The sequence below is a fragment of the Trichechus manatus genome, unplaced genomic scaffold (assembly GCF_000243295.1).
Source record: "Trichechus manatus latirostris isolate Lorelei unplaced genomic scaffold, TriManLat1.0 scaffold00279, whole genome shotgun sequence".
Lineage (NCBI taxonomy): Eukaryota > Metazoa > Chordata > Mammalia > Sirenia > Trichechidae > Trichechus > Trichechus manatus.
In genome coordinates this window covers 1,132,017-1,148,429 of record NW_004444215.1, presented here as the reverse complement: position 1 = coordinate 1,148,429, position 16,413 = coordinate 1,132,017, and the positions used below count along the sequence as shown (strand labels likewise).

The 16,413-nt window shown below is 41.6% G+C and overlaps 1 protein-coding gene across 1 annotated transcript in view; it reads left to right on the top strand.

Annotated features, from left to right (window-relative positions):
- Positions 1 to 16,413, top strand: part of GABRA3 (gamma-aminobutyric acid type A receptor subunit alpha3) — a 165,447-nt gene that overhangs the window by 54,177 nt on the left and 94,857 nt on the right. The window contains exon 3 of the mRNA XM_004390044.2: positions 10,919 to 10,986. Within this exon, the coding sequence (XP_004390101.1) occupies positions 10,919 to 10,986 (68 nt within the window). The remainder of the gene's footprint in view (positions 1 to 10,918; positions 10,987 to 16,413) is intronic.

Here is a 16,413-nt window from a genome sequence, read left to right as displayed (position 1 = left end):
TGGAAACAGAGAAGAAGGATCTGTAGTTGGAAAATATGGCCTTGGTGATAGAAATGATGCCAGAGATCGCATGATAGAATTTTGCAAGACCAATGACGTCTTCATTGCAAATACCTTTTTTCAATAACATAAATGGCGACTATACATGTGGACCTCACTAGATGCAATGCATAGGAACAAAATTGACTACATCTGTGGAAAGAGACGATGGAAAAGCTCAATGTCATCAGTCAGGACAAGGCCAGGGCCAACTGCAGAACAGACTGTCAATTGCTCATATGCAAGTTCAAGTTGATGCTGAAGAAAATTACAAGTCACGAGAGCCAGAGTACCACCTTGAGTATATCCCACCCAAATTTAGAGACCATCTCAAGATTTGATGTGTTGAACACTAATGACCAAAGACCAGACGAGTTGTCGAATGACATCAAAGACATCATACATGAAGAAGCATGAGGTCATTAAAAAGACAGGAAAGAAAGAAAAGACCAAAATGGATGTTGGAAGAGACTCTGAAACTTGCTCTTGAATGTCAAGTAGCTAAAGTGAAAGGAAGAAATGATGAAGTCAAAGAGCTGAACAGAAGATTTCAAAGGGTGGCTCAAGAAGACAAAGTAAAGTATAATGACATGTGCAAAGAGCTGGAGATAGAAAACCAAAAGGGAGGAACACACTTGGAATTTCTTAAGCTGAAAGAACTGAAGAAAACATTCAAGCCTTGAGTTGCAATATTAAAGGATTCTACGGGGAAAATATTAAACGACGCAGGAAGCATCAAAAGAAGATGGAAGGAATATACACAGTCACTATACTAAACAGAATTGGTCAATGTTCAACCATTTTAGGGGGTAGCATATGTTCTGCAACCGATGGTACTGAAGGAAGAAGTCCAAGCTGCACTGAAGGCATTGAGGAAAAACAAGGCTCCATGAATTGACGGGATATCAATTCAGATGTTTCAACAAACAGATGCAGTGCTGGAAGTACTCACTTGTCTATGCCAAGAAATTTGGAAGACAGCTACCTGGCCAACTGACTGGAAGAGATCCATATTTTTGCCTATTCCCAAGAAAGGTGATCCCACCGAAAGCAGAAATTATCGAACAATATCATTAATATCATACGCAAGTAAAATTTTGCTGAAGATCATTCAAAAGCGGCTGCAGCAGTATATTGACAGGGAGGAGGCAGAAATTCAAGCCAGATTCAGAAGAGGACATGGAACCAGGGATATCATTGCTGATGTCAGATGGATCCTGGCTGAAAGCAGAGAAAGATGTTTACCTGTGTTTTATTTACTATGCAAAGGCATTCGACTGTGTAGGTCATAACAGATTAAGGATAACATTGGGAAGAATGGCAATCCTAGAACACTTAATTGTGTTCATGAGGAACCTGTACATGGATCAAGCGGCAGTCATTCGAACAGAACAAGGGTATACTGCATGGTTTAAAGTCAGGAAAGGTGTGCGTCAGGGTTGTATCCTTTCACCATACTTATTCAATCTGTACGCTGAGCAAATAATCCGAGAAGCTGGGCTATATGAAGAAAAACGCAGCATCAGGATTGGAGGAAGACTCATTAACACCCTGCAATATGCAGATGATACAACCTTGCTTGTTGAAAGCGAAGAGGAAACACTTACTGACGAAGATCAAAGACCACAGCCTTCAATACGGATTACACCTCAGCATAAAGAAAACAAAATTCCTCACAACTGAACCAATCAGCAACATCATGATAAATGGAGAAAAGATTGAAGTTATCAAGGATTTCATTTTATTTGGATCCACAGTCAACACCCATGGAAGCAGCAGTCAAGAAATCAAAAGAAACATTGCATGGGGCAAATCTGCTGCAAAAGACCTCTTTAAAGTGTTAAAAAGCAAAGATGTCACGTGGAAGACTAAGGTGTGCCTGACCCAAGCCATGGTATTTTTAATCACATTATATGTATGCAAAAGCTGGAAAATGAATACGGAAGATCGAAGAATTGACTTCTTTGAATTGTGGTGTTGGTGAAGAATATTGAATATACCATGGACTTCCAAAAGAATGAACAAATCTGTCTTGGAAGAAGTACACCCAGAATGCTCCTTAGAAGCAATGATGGTGAGACTACGTCTTACATACTTTGGACATATTGTCAGAAGGGATCAGTCCATGGAGAAGGATATCATGCTTGGTAAAGTAGAGGGTCAGTGAAAAAGAGGAAGACCCTCAACGAGATGGATTGACACAGTTGCTGCAACAAAGGACTCAAGCATAACGATTGTGAGCATGACAAAGGACTGGGCAGTGTTTCGTTCTGTGGTGCATAGGGTCACTATGATTTGGAACTGACTCGACAGCACATAATAACAACAACGATGCCTCTGGAGAGCTTATCTGTCATTCATGCTATTTGGTGGGAAGGAATGGGTCACTGAGTACTTACAGTGTCTCCATACCCAAGGATGATCAAAGACAAAGTGAAAAGTCATTAACGTGAGAAGAGACCACTCTAACTCTCAGATCTGTGAGGGTCTATCCATAAGCCACTGTAGCCTGCTCCCTAAGCCAGTATAGCTAGCAGATTCAGACAGCTAGTCAAATGGGAGCTCATTTCAAAAAGAAAAATATGCACAACAGCAAGCACTTATTCTCCAAATTTCCCAGTGATCTGGAAGCAAGAAGACAGGGAGGACAGGGCTTTGTTTTCTTGGCCAAAGCTTCAATCCTCAAAGCCTCACTGCTCTTAGGAAGATTGTCACTGGAAGGGACTGAAGAGTCCATCATGGCCCATAATGAGATAAAGGGCTTTTGTTCATATCATTTATTGTGTGTGATGGTTAATGTCATGTGTTAACTTGGCTAGGCTATGATTTTCAGTATTATGTAATCATCCTCCATTTTTATGATCTGATGTAATTATCCTCCATTTTGTGATCTATAAGTAACATGATGTAATCACCTCCATGATGTGATCTGATGTGATCAGCCAATCAGTTGTAAGGGAAATTTCCTTGGGTGTGTGGCCTGCATCCAATATATGTATGGACATTTTGGAAAAGCTTGCTTGCTCTGGATCCTGCATCCAGTTCCTCATCATCTGACCTCTGGTTCTTGGGCCTTATTGAAAAAAGGTATTTGCAATGGAGAAGTCATTGATCTTGCAAAATTCTATCATGCGATCTTTCTGTCACCAAGGCTGTATTTTTCAACTACCGGTCCTTCTTTGTTTTCAACTTCCCCATTCCAATCACCAGTAATTATCAATGCATCTTGATTGCATGTTCGATCAATTTCAGACTGCAGAAGTTGGCAAAAATCTTTAATTTCTTCATCTTTGACCTTAGTGGTTGGTGCATAAATTTGAATAATAGTCGTATTAGCTGGTCTTTCTTGTAGGTGTATGGATATTATCCTATCACTGACAGCATTGTACTTCAGGATAGATCCTGAAATGTTCTTTTTGATGATGATGCAACGCCATTCCTTTTCAAGTTGTCATTCCCGGCATAGTAGACTAAATGATTGTCCAATTCAAAATAGCCAATACCAGTCCATTTCAGCTCACTATTGCCTAGTATATCAATGTTTATGCATTCCATTTCATTTTTGATGATTTCCAGCTTTCCTAGATTCACACTTTGTACATTCCATGTTCCAATTATTAATGGATGTTTGCAGCTGTTTCTTCGCATTTTGAGTCATGCCACATCAGCAAATGAAGGTCCCGAAAGCTTGGACTCCATCCACGTCATTAAGGTCAACTGTACTTTGAGGAGGCAGCTCTTCCCTAGTCATCTTTTGAGTGCCTTTCAACCCGAGGGGCTCATCTTCTGGCACTATATCAGACAATGTTCTGCTACTATTCATAAGGTTTTCACTGGCTAATTCTTTTCAGAAGCAGACTGCTGGGTCCTTCTTTCTAGTCTGTCTTAATCTGGAGGCTCAGCTGAAACCTATCCGCCATGGGTGACCCTGCTGGTATTTGAATACCAGTGGCATAGCTTCCAGCGTCACCGCTACACACAAGTCCCCACAGTATGACAAACTGACAGATGCGTGGTGGAATGAGTAAGTGGTAGAGCCTAAATTCCAACCCAGTTAGTCATGCTTTTAACCACCATACCATACTTCTACGGTACTTCTATATGTGCTGTCCGGTACCCTGCTCTGAGGCAGCTGGAATTTCTAGCCAGAAAATGGATCTAGCCATTGGGGCTTGGTGGTCCCTGTGTGGACCAGTGGAGAATGTCAAATATTCCTGTGTTTATCTTGCATTTAAGTAGAGGGCCAGAGGCCTAAGATAGAATTACACATTCATGGCCCTCCCTACGTTGTTCTGCCAGGATAAAAATAACAATTTCTGTCTCCACATCCCACTGCATGAGAGATTTCTGGCTCCCCTGGTAAAAAGAGTATTACCTCTTTTTTTTTTAAATCTCAGCATTTTTCTTTCCTTGCTCTTTCTTGCACATGCTCTCTTGCTCGCTCGCTCTCGCTGTCTTTCTTGCTCTTGCTATCTCTAGCTCTCTATCTACTTAGTTCTGTTTCCCCTTCTCACTCCTTTTCTTTTCCTCTGTTCTCTGTGTCTTACTTCTTTCTGTTCATCCTCTTGCCTGCTTTTTCCTCTCTTTCACCCTCCTCTAATTACCTCTCCCTTCTTCCTTTCTTTTCCTCTTTTTTCTTTTTCCCTCTCCTTCGTTTCTCACCCCTTCCTCTACTTCTCTTACCTGCCAGACTCTTTTCAACTGAGATAGAAATAAAGGAAGAAGGGATTTGGTGTCCAATGTGCCAGACTGACCACTAGAGCAATCTTCCCAACTCTCTTCCCTGTTATAAAGCCAGAGGCAATTCTGAAGCTTTGCTGAGCCGTAACTCACTGGGAAAGTCTCCTCTTCCCACATTATTTTCTTTTTAGCAATCATTGGGAGACTTTTAAATGAAAGGGAAGGGTTGAAACCAGATTTCCATAAATCCTTCTGGGCCCTACCTTGTACAGGCAGCTGAGGAAGTTGCCTCGTGCTACCGTTGAACACGTTTGGTCAGATGCTTCTTGTTTGGCCCTACAGTCAGAGTTTCTAGTTATAACAGAGAGAAAATTCAGAGTTTGGCTGGTCCCAAATCCTCAATGTACAGGAGGCAAAAGAGCAGCTGAAAGGAGAATGGTCTTATGGCATTTGGCAATCCAGGGTAAGAGATCCAGAACCTAAGCCTTTGGATTCCAGTACAAGGCTCTTTGTTATAGACACTTCCTGTTCTATCCACAGCGACTCCACTCTCCCCTTGGTATTAAAGCATCCTCCTGCCACTTGACTTTACCACCAGTGGGACCAGGACCTGGCTAGCCTGGGGAACAAGAGGAAGAGGGAGTGTTGATGGGAGACTTTCCTTGGGTTGCTTCACAGTTGGATTGCCATGAGGCCACCCTAAACTACTCTACCCATTAACTCTCCAAGCCCATCATACTTATCAATTTTGTAGGCTGTCTCCACTATCTCTCTTGCCCTTTGTTTCTGTAGCCTGGGTCCTTAGTTGGAAGGCTGCATGGTTACCTTACAATTACACTAGTTTAGAAAGTTATTCTGTGTTTAACCTATGTCCTGACTAGAATATTGGATTCAAATGTAATTGCAATCTCTTTCATTAATTAATTAATTAATTTTGTTTTATGGATTTAGGGCTAGGGACATTGGAGACCATTATGCCACACAGTAGGCATATGAACATTTGCTTATCCAGCCAATGAGCCTGGCAGTGTGTCCAAAGAGACAGTCTTTAGTGAGTCTGTTTTGGGTTCTGAAGTGTTGTTTCTTCTTCCTGCACAGAAATAGCTCTTAGGGAAGCCTGTGATCTAGTTGAAAGCCCGACGATTTAAAACACTGCTCTAGTTTCAAAGACATGTTATTTACTGATTAAGCTTGGGAGTAAATTGTGTCTTTTGGTGAGTTGATTATAGTGTGGATTATTATTAAATGGTACTCATGGTCTCTTCTGAAAACGGAATGTTTGTGGATGAGAGTAGTGGCCTTGAGTATATTGAACACATCAGTGCCTGAGTAGGAAGGAGCACAGTATATTAAGCCTAAGAGGTGGTTCTGGGAAATGGGAAGTCAACAAGATCAAAAGTACATCTGGGTCAGAACACAGGGATGGGTGAGTAGGGTGAATATGCTTCATATGTAATAAGTGTGTTCCCTAACTCTCCATGAGAGAAAGGAAATAGTGCCATAGACTGCAGTAACCAGCTCCATGATACACACACATCAAGTCTTGTGTGGGCTTTCTTGGTGTTAGCTGTGCTACTGGTGGGCTCTACTGGGGTCAGGTATGCTGGGCTGGAGTGGGACTTATTTGAATTTACTGTAATGATGTGGTGTTTGGTAGGCTGGAACGAGCTTTGCTAGGCTAGGGTAGGCTACCCTGGCTTACGCTCTGTTTGTGGCGTGCTGGAGTAAGTGGGCTAGAATGGGCTGTAATGGTTACGGTAAACAGGGTTCAGACAGAAACAAAAGAAAGACAAACTCAGTAGTGGGATAAATTCACTTCTCTGAGTATTACTTTCCACCTTATAAGATATGTGATGGAATTCATCCAACATACCAAAAATGTTCGGTGAATACCGTCTGAGTAACAAGCCTCCCCCACCTTTTCTTTCAGGATTTTTAAAAAATTTATTGTGCTTTAGGCGAAAATTTGCAGCACAAATTAGTTAATCATTTAAAAATTTATACACAAATTGTTTTGCGACATTGGTTGCAATTCCCGTAATGTGTCAGTGCTCTCCCCCTTTCCCTTTCCACTCTGGGTTCTCCATGTCCATTCGTCCAGTTTTCCTGTCCCTTCCTGCCTTCTCCTCTTTGCTTTTGGGCAGGTGTTGCCCATTTGGTTTCATATACTTGATTGAACTAAGAAGCACTTCCTCACTTGTGTTGTGTGTTTTATAGGCCTGCTTGATCATTGACTGAAAGGTAGACTTCGGGAGTGACTTCAGTTCTGAGTTAGCAGGGTGTCCAGGGGCCGTAGTCTAGGGAGTTCCTTTAGTCTCTGTCAGACCAGGAAGTCTGGTCTTTTTTCTGTGAATTTGAATTTTGTTCTACATTTTTCTCCCACTCTGTCCGGGACTCTCTATTGTGTTCCCTGTCAGAGTGGTCGGTGGTGGTAGTCAGGCACCACCTAGTTCTTCTGGGTTCAGGCAGGTGGAGGTCGTGGTTCATGTGGTCCATTAGTCCTTTGGACTAATATTTTCCTTGTGTCTTTGGTTTTTTTCATTCTCCTTTGCTCCAGACGGGATGGGACTAATAGATGTATCTTAGATGGCTGCTTGCAAGCTTTTAGGACCCCAAACGCTACTCATCAATGTAGGATGTAGATAGAACATTTTCTTTATGAACTGTTATGCCAGTTGACCTAGATGTCCACCGGGACTATGGTACCCAGCCCTCAGCCCTAGTAACTCAGTCCCTCAAGGTGTTTGGGTGTGTCTAGGAAGCTTCTATGATTTTGCCTTGGTCAAGCTGTGCTGACTTCCCCTATATTGTGTGTTCTCTTCCCCTTCACCAAAGTTAACACTTATCTACTATCTAGTTAATGACTTCCCCTCCCTACCCCTCCTCTCCCTCGTAAACATCCTGTTTGTAAACCTTTTCTTGGGTTTTATAATAGTGGACTCATACAATATTTGTCCTTTGTGATTGACTTATTTCACTCAGCATAATGCCTTCCAGATTCATCCGTATTGTGAGATATTTCGCAGTCATCATCGTTCTTTATTGTTGCATAGTATACCGTTGCGTGTATGTACCATAATGTGCTTACCCATTCATCTGTTGATGGGCACTTAGGTTGTCTCCATCTTTCTTCTGTTAAGAATAATGCTGTAATGAACATGGGTGTACATATGTTTATTCATGTGACAGCTCTTATTTCTCTAGAATATATTCCTAGGAGTGGGATTGCAGAGCCCTGGTGGTGCAGTGGTTAAGAGCTGGGCTGCTAACCAAAAGATTGGCAGTTTGAATCCACCAGCTGCTCCTTGGAGACCCTGTGTGGCAGTTCTACTCTGTCCTATAGGGTTGACATGAGTCGGAATTGACTCGACGGCAACAGATTTTTTTTAAATGATATTTCTATTTCTAGCTTTTTAAGGAGGCACCGTATCGTTTTCCATAGTGGTTGTACCATTTTACATTCCCACCAGCAGTGCATAAGAGTTACAATCTCCCAGCAACCTCTCCAACATTTGTTATTTTCTATTTATTTGATTAGTTCCAGTAATGTTGAGGTGAGATGGTATCTCATTGTAGTTTTGATTTGCATTCCTCTAATGGCTAATGATTGCAAGCATTTCCTCATGTGTCTGTTAGCTGCCTGAATGTCTTCCTTGGGGAAGTGTCTGTTCATATCCTCTGCCCATTTTTTAGTTGGATTGTTTGTCTTTTTGTTGTAGAGGTGTTGAAGTATTCTATAGATTTTAGAGATTAAACCCTTGTCAGATAAGTCTTAGCCAAAACTTTTTTCCCAGTCTGTTGGTTCTCTTTTTACTCTTTTGATGAAGTCTTTTGATGAGCATAAGTGTTTAATTTTTAGGAGCTCCCAGTTATCTAGTTTATCTTCTGATTTTTGTGCAGTTAGTCATGGTTTGTATTGTATTTATGCCATGTATTAGGGACCCTAGCATTTTCCCTGTGTTTTCTTCCATGATCTTTATCGTTTTAGGTGTTAACGTTTAGATCTTTGATCCATTTTGAGTTAGTTTTTGTGTATGGTGTGAGATATGGGTCCTCTTTCTTTTCTTTTTTTTTACAGATAGACATGCAGTTTTTCCAGCACCATTTGTTAAAAAGACTGTCTCTTCTCCATGTAATGAACTTTGGTCCTTTGTCAAAGATAAGCTGATCATAGGTGGATGGAATTACATCTGGTATCTCAATTATGTTCCATTGGTCTATGTGTCTGTCATTGTACCAGTACCAGGCTGTTTTGACTAGCAGCTGCGTTGTAGGTTCTGAGATCAGGTAGTGTGAGGCCTGCTACTTTGTTCTTCTTCTTCAGTAATGTTTTGCTTATCCAGGGCCTTTCTTTTCCATATAAAGCTGGTGATTAATTTTTCCATCTCGTTAAAAAATGCTGTTGGTTTTGGATCAGAATTGTACTATATCTGTACATCGCTTTGGGTAGAATTGACATTTTCACAATGTTGACTCTTCCTATCCATAAACATGGTATGTTTTTCCATTTATGTAGTTCTCTTTTGGTTTCTTGCAGTAGTGTTTTGTAGTTTTCTTTGCATAGGTCTTTTATATCCCTGGTTAGATTTACTCCTAAGTATTTTATCTTTTTAGGGGAACAAGCCCTTTTTTATGTACTGAGGATAGAGAGATAACGAAACACTGCCCTTCAGAAGTTCTTGGATTAGGTGGGAAGGCAGATGAGTAAACAGAGAGTTACAATAAAGGAAAATATAGTCAGCCCTCAATATCCATGGGTTCCACGTCTGCAGATTAAACCAACCGTGGATCGAAAATATTTAAAAAAAAAGAAAGTTTCAAAAAGGAAAACTTGTATTTGCTGCATGCCGAGCACTGCATTGAATTCATGGGAATGAAGTGATGTGTAGACATAACTTTCTGTAGCTTTCCACCATTTCACAGAGCCTCAGTCTCTCTCCAGCACTCGTTGTTTGAGCATTGTTCGCCTCGTGTCTCGATTGTTCATTACTTCTGTTGTGTGCATTGTTTGTCTGTGAAAAAATGGCTCTTATAAAGCCACGAAGTGGTGAAAGCAACCCCTCAAAGGCTAAGAGGGAGCCTACAGTGCTATCTCTCCAGAAAATAAAAATCTTAGATTTTTTGAAAGGTGGCATGTTGCTTGCCAAAGTGGGCCATAAGGTCGGTAAGAATAAATCGAGCATTTGCACAATAAAGCAGAAAGAAACTGAAATTCCTGGAAGAGTTATTGCTGCCCCTACAATGGCAAAAATGATCTCTCTGGTTTGTGATAAAATGCTTTCAAAGACTGAGAAAACATTAAGTGTTAAGTGTAAGCATTAACAACTATTTACATAGCATTTATATTGTATTAGGTATTATAAGTAATCTAGAGATTATTTAAAGTATATGGGAGAATGTGTGTAGGTTATATGCAGATACTATGCCATTTTATATAAGGGACTTGAGCATCCTTGGATTTTGGTATTTTGGGGGTCTTGGAACCAATCTCCCATGGATACTAAGGGACAACTGTAAATATAGAGTATCAAGTGATACCAATCATTTCCAAATCTCAGTCACTTAACCCAACAAAAGTTTATTTCTCACTCAGTGCAGTCTATTGTGGATCAAGACACCTATCCAGGGCAATTGCCCTTCATGTATTGACACATCTTTCTAGGCTGTTTTCATCTTATGGTAGCTCCACATCAATGTGTGTTTCCATTATCACCATAGCAGGGAGAGTCTTGCATTGGAAATTAGTGTTCCTGCCAGGGAAGTACACAAGTACTTCCTCCCACAACTAGAACCAGTCACATGGCCTTGCCCTACTTTAAGGGCCTAGGGGAGTGCAATCCTCCTGCGTTCCCGAATATTGGAGCATTTGTAACCTACCACAGGTAAGGGTAGGCATAGTGTGGGAGCCCAGCATGTGGGACTATCAGGGGTCTCTAAAACACCTCCCTGAGCTTTGATATTTTAGATTCTGCTGTAATTCTCAATGATATCTAAAGGGATACACTTTGTAACTGTACCTAACATGTTCTTGAAGAAACAGTACAGGTAAGAGGTTTTAGAGGGGTTTTCCTGTGGCTGTGCCAAGTACACTTTCCCAGAAGTAGCAAGTTAGCTGTCATTCAGAGTACTGCACTGGACTCTCTCTGAACTAGGCAACAGGCTTTCATGACACTCCGCTTTTCCACTTTCTTTGGCTCAGATGCTGTGACTGAAGTCAAGACTGACATCTATGTGACCAGTTTTGGCCCCGTGTCAGACACTGACATGGTAAGTATAGTTCTTGCAAAGGTAAAAGTGAAACAGATCAAAGAAAATAAATTGGGTTTTTTCTATGGCAGGGCCTTATAGCTATGCTCTGAGGAGAAGTCTTGTCTTATATGAACTCCCTACCCTCACCCCCTACATTTAGCCCAAACTATCTTTTCCCTCCTCTCCCCACCTGTTCACATATAAAGCATATGTGCCCATCAGGGGTATCCTTCCCTTCCTTTTACAACACATCTTTCAAAACTCTGTTTAGTTCCCTATCCTCAATTAAACCTTCCCTAACCATTCCCTTCACAGGCTGCTGACACCACACACTTATTAGCACAGATAGGTCATATGAGGAGATCATTGTGGGAGGGACTCTGGGTCAAGCAGCTAGTGGTGTCAACCGAGAAGCCTGTTTCTTGCCACTGGGCCCTGTCCACCTAGGCAGCGTTTCAGTCACTGGGGACATGGTCTGACCAGGGTGATGCAAAGTGTTGGGAGGAAAAATCTAAACAACTTCTGGAAACTGGTTATTCTACATATGTGAGCAGGGGGAGAGCTATGGTGCAGATTCAAAGCATAGGGCAGGGCACAGAAGAGCTAGCAAGAGGTTGACTCATGAGCCATCTGTAAGGATTACCCCTCCTCCCACTATTCTCCTTTGCTGCTAAAGCAAAGAATGCAGAGAAGACTTGAGGCAAGATCCTCGCTCCCCCTCAATGGGCCACCTGATCAATAACTACTAAGTATCAGACATTTGATTGAATAACTGTGATTTAGGGAAACAAAGAAGCTATTATCTGCTCTGCGAGCCTGGAAGTTATTAGGTATCTATAAATTCTTGTTGAATGAGTGACTTTGTGTTGAAAAGAAAAATATTAAAATCAGGGAAAATATGTTGAAAGAATACAAAATGTTCATGTTCGCTACTTAAATTTCTCCAGTATCTCCATTTTCAGTGGGCTAACTACTTATCAGGGGACAAGGATTCTTTCTACTTGTTGGATAAATGCAAACAATTGTATAGGGAAGTAGTGGAGTTTGTCCTGTAGGTGATACAACACCATTGAATGGATTTGAGTAGGACAATGAAAATATACAAGTATTGCTTTAGAATAATTGCTCTGCCAATCTGCGCAGGGTGGACTGCAGGGGGAAAAGACTGATGGCTGAGAGTTGATTTAGGCCTGTTGACTTTACATGGCTTTTTGATCAGTGGTCTAGGAGACAGTTGAGAACCGGGCTAGTTTTCAGGAGAGGGAGTCATTAGTAAGTGAGTAGTTGTGAGACCGGGCAAGGGGAAGGTTGAGCTCTGAACTTTGTCTTTCAAGTGTGGAATAAAGAGAAGTATACAGCCATGTAGTAGGCTCTTTGTGAACACCCTGAAGGCAAGTACCAAGTCTTCATGGCTTCTCTAGCACTTAGTGTGAGCTCATGTTTGACATAGGAGGGATAGAGGAGATGACTCTCTCATAGGGACAGCAAGAAGCCTGTATGTCGAGATTCTCCCGCTCAACTTGCTGACAAGTAATGCCACAGCTTCAGATCCAAGAATCTGTTGCTAGTTGGTCAATTAACAAGTACTCCTTAGGAGCCCAACTCTGCGTTTTAATTTTAATTCAAAGAGCTAGAGGTGTTAGAGATAAACAAATTCCCTGGGGATATGCAGTTCTCTCTTGGTATTGCTGGGAATTAATGACGGATTCGGGTTTTTATAAGCAAATAACTGAAGTGACTCACTCACTCGCTCACGCACTCACTCTCACTCATACGGCAACATGCATAAATACCTTCAGACAAATGCGCACGTATACAGCAAGTACCTGCAGACGCAAACAGCCTGTATACGATCCCAGACACTTCATAGACACGTACCTAGAAACAGACCCCTAAACCCAGGAATGCACAGAAGCACACACACAGCCCCATTTCCCCCAGTAACCCCTCTTCCGGATCTTTCCACACACCCAGGCACACATGGGTGTGCGGAGGCTCTAGAGGCATTTCAAACAACCCAAGCTTTCTCTCTATCTCTTTTTAAGTTTTGTGTTCCACTTGCTTGTTTGTTTTTCTTCCTCATGATTAAGCTGAGAAAACAGAATGGCTTTCTCCTGATAGGAAGGCCAGACTTTGGTCAAATAAACCTCAGGTTATTTTTAGCTGCACTTCCATCCTGTCACAAGGTAGAATAACGATGATCACTATGGCTGGGAAACACATTTCTGGTGTTTTTAAAAATGTCTTCTTCATGTGTGACTTAGTAGACTGTGGAATTGGCTTCAGGGTCAGGTATGATTTGGGGTGAAGCAATAGGCAGTCCTTGATTTTAGCAATTAGTTGCAGCAAGAACCCAGGCTCCCCTGAGACCACAGACAGCTTGAAGAAGTAGATGAAAATTGGGGCTGGCTGAGTTCTTCTTAACTCATTTGAAGCCAAGCAGGGAGTTCTGGCCCAGAATACTTTCTTAAGGAAGTAGAGACAGTCTTTTGTTCACAAAGGGGGAAATTGTAGTCCCATTTTGAGCGTCAGAACAGCACCACCCATAACCCTTTGCACCCGTTGCATTCCTTGGTCAAACACTGACGCCCACAAACTTCAGTGTTTGTGAGAAAGCTCCGTGAAGTTATGGTCCATGTCTATTTTGTTCATCTCAGTACCCTAACTCAGTGTTTGGCCCATGGTAGACTCTCAACTGTTTGTTAAAAGTGAGAATGAATGAGATGGAAAAAATTAAATTTGAGGGAAAATTATGACTGTGTTCCTCCACTTGACTGAAAGTTCTTCGTAGGTAGGAAACATGTCAGCTACATCTCTGTATCTCCAGCACCTAGCACAGGACCTGACACAGGTACTCTGTAACTGTTTGTTGAGATGACATGAAATGTAGTAGCAAGCCCTGAAGATAAAGAGTGAAAGTAGCTTTCCTTAGGAGACACTTTTGAATAGCAAGACTAGTGAGTCACTGATTGATGACTCTAAGCTTCGGTACCCTATCCTCAATTAAACCTTCCCAACCCTTTCCCTTTATTTCCCTTTATACTTTGCTGCAACCACACACATAGGTCATGTGAGGAGAGCATTGTGGGAGGGCCTCTGGGTCAAGCAGCTGGTTGTGCTTTTGGTGGTGTCTCCATCCATGAGAACAAGGAGCTGTGACAGTATGGAATTGAGCAGCTATGAAAGCTGAACAGTGATAGATGTTTCTAAGACAAAACTCAGAGAAGCAAAGAAATTTAGTGCAGAATACATGAGGTAAGTTGGAAGCTGGTTGCAATGGGAATTTTACAACCATCATGACTGAAAAGCTTGTGTTAGTCATTTGCAACAAATGGAGCTTGGTGGTCATACAATACAAGGCTGCTCTCCTCAGCAATTACTACCAAGCCTGTGCCCATGGTCTTCCAGGAGAGACTCAGAACAAGGGCTAATATCCCAATTTCAATGAACTGAGCCCGTGTGACCTTCCATGATTTCCTATTTATAGGAAAGTTTAGACCATTTTCTCAATAAAATGTATGGAAAGATGGTGGAGATGGCAATGTGAGGAGGGCTGCGGAGTCTTTAGTGAAAATGCAGTTTCATTGCCACTTCTTTCTTGCATCACATCTATCCATCCTTTACCAGTTGTTGTTGTTAGGTACCGTCAAGTCGGTTCCAACTCATAGCAACCCTACGTACAACAGAACAAAACACTATAATTGTTATGCTTGAGCCCATTGCTACAGCCACTGTGTCATTCCATCTCATTGGGGGTCTACCTCTTTTTCGCTGACCCTCTACTTTACCAAGCATGATGCCCTTTTCCAAGGACTGGTCCCTCCTGATAACATGTCCAAAGTACTTGAGACAAAGTCTCGCCATCCTTGCTTCTAACGAACATTCTGGTTGTGCTTCTTCCAAGACGGATTTGTTCATTTTTTGGCAGTCCATGGTATATTCAATGTTCTTCTCCAACACCACAATTCAAAGGCATCAATTCTTCGGTCTTCCTTATTCATAGTCCAACTTTCGCATGCATATGAGGCGATTGAAAATACCATGGTTTGGGTTAGGCACACCTTAGTCTTCATCTTTGCTTTTCAACACTTTAAAGAGGCCTTTTGCAGCAGATTTGCCCAATGCAGCGTGTCTTTTGATTTTCTGACTGCTGCTTCCGTGGGTGGTGATTGTGGATCCAAGTAAAATGAAATCCTTGACAACTTCCGTCTTTTCTCTGTTCATCATGCTGTTGCTTATTGGTCCAGTAGTGAGGATTTTTGTTCTCTTTACGTTGAGGGAGGAGGAGATGGCCAAAATAAGGGGGAGTGTCTTCCATACTGGGACGGTGACAATGTCTTCACTATAATGCATGTCACGGATTGAATTGTGTCCCCCCAAAATATCTGTCAACTTGGCTAGGTCATGATTCCCAGTATTGTATGATTGTGCACCATTTTGTAATCTGATGTAATTTCCTTATATGTTGTAAACGCTATCACTGTGATGTAATAAGATGGATTAGTGGCAGTTATACTGATGAGGTATACAAGATTGGATAGTGTCTTAAGCCAATCTCTTCTGTGATATAAAAGAGACAAGTGAGCAGAGACTCATGGAAACCTCATACCACCAAGAAAGCAGTGCCAAGAGCAGAGCACGTCCTTAGGACCTGAGGTTCATGTACTGGAGATGCTCCCAGACCAACGGAAGATTGATGTATCACAAGGACCTTCTTCCAGAGCCGACAGAGAGAGAAAGCCTTCTCCTAGAGCTGATGCCCTGAATTTGGACTTGTAGCCTGCTAGACTGTGAGAAAATAAATCTTTCTTTGTTAAAACCATCCACTTGTGGTATTTCTGTTACAGTAGCACTAGATGACTAAGACAAAGCAGCTCTCAGGTGCCTTCACTCCATATCCTGCTAAAGTTGAATCAACCTCGTAGGCTCTTTATGGGAACCTGAGCGATATCTGAAAGTCGAAGCCATTCAAGCTCTGACACCAAGCCAGAAATGCTTCCCCAAGAGCTAAGTGTCATCTCTGCCCAGTGTAGGAAATGTATTAAGTGCCTTTCCCAGGGGGCAGACTTAGGCTTATTATCTGGAAGATTTGATTTAAATGCCTCACAAAACAACAGAATTCATTTGTCAATCTGGAAGCAGTCATCCTTGGAGAGTATACGAGGGCTCAGTTTGCAAGGAAGGAATTGATAGCAATTCTAGAATGGTCAGGTCAAAATCAGATTGCTTTTGGCCAAAGGTCACAGGATACTTATAGAGCAAATAATCACTGTGTGATTTTCCCCAATAGTTTTGACTATATAAGAATAAATATTAAAAATATGTACCCATCACCCAATTTTTTTAAATCTTAAAAAATTTCTGTATTTACTTTTATTTTTTATTTATTTTTTATTGTACTTCAGGTGAAGGCTTACAGAACAAATAGTTTCTCATGAAACAGTA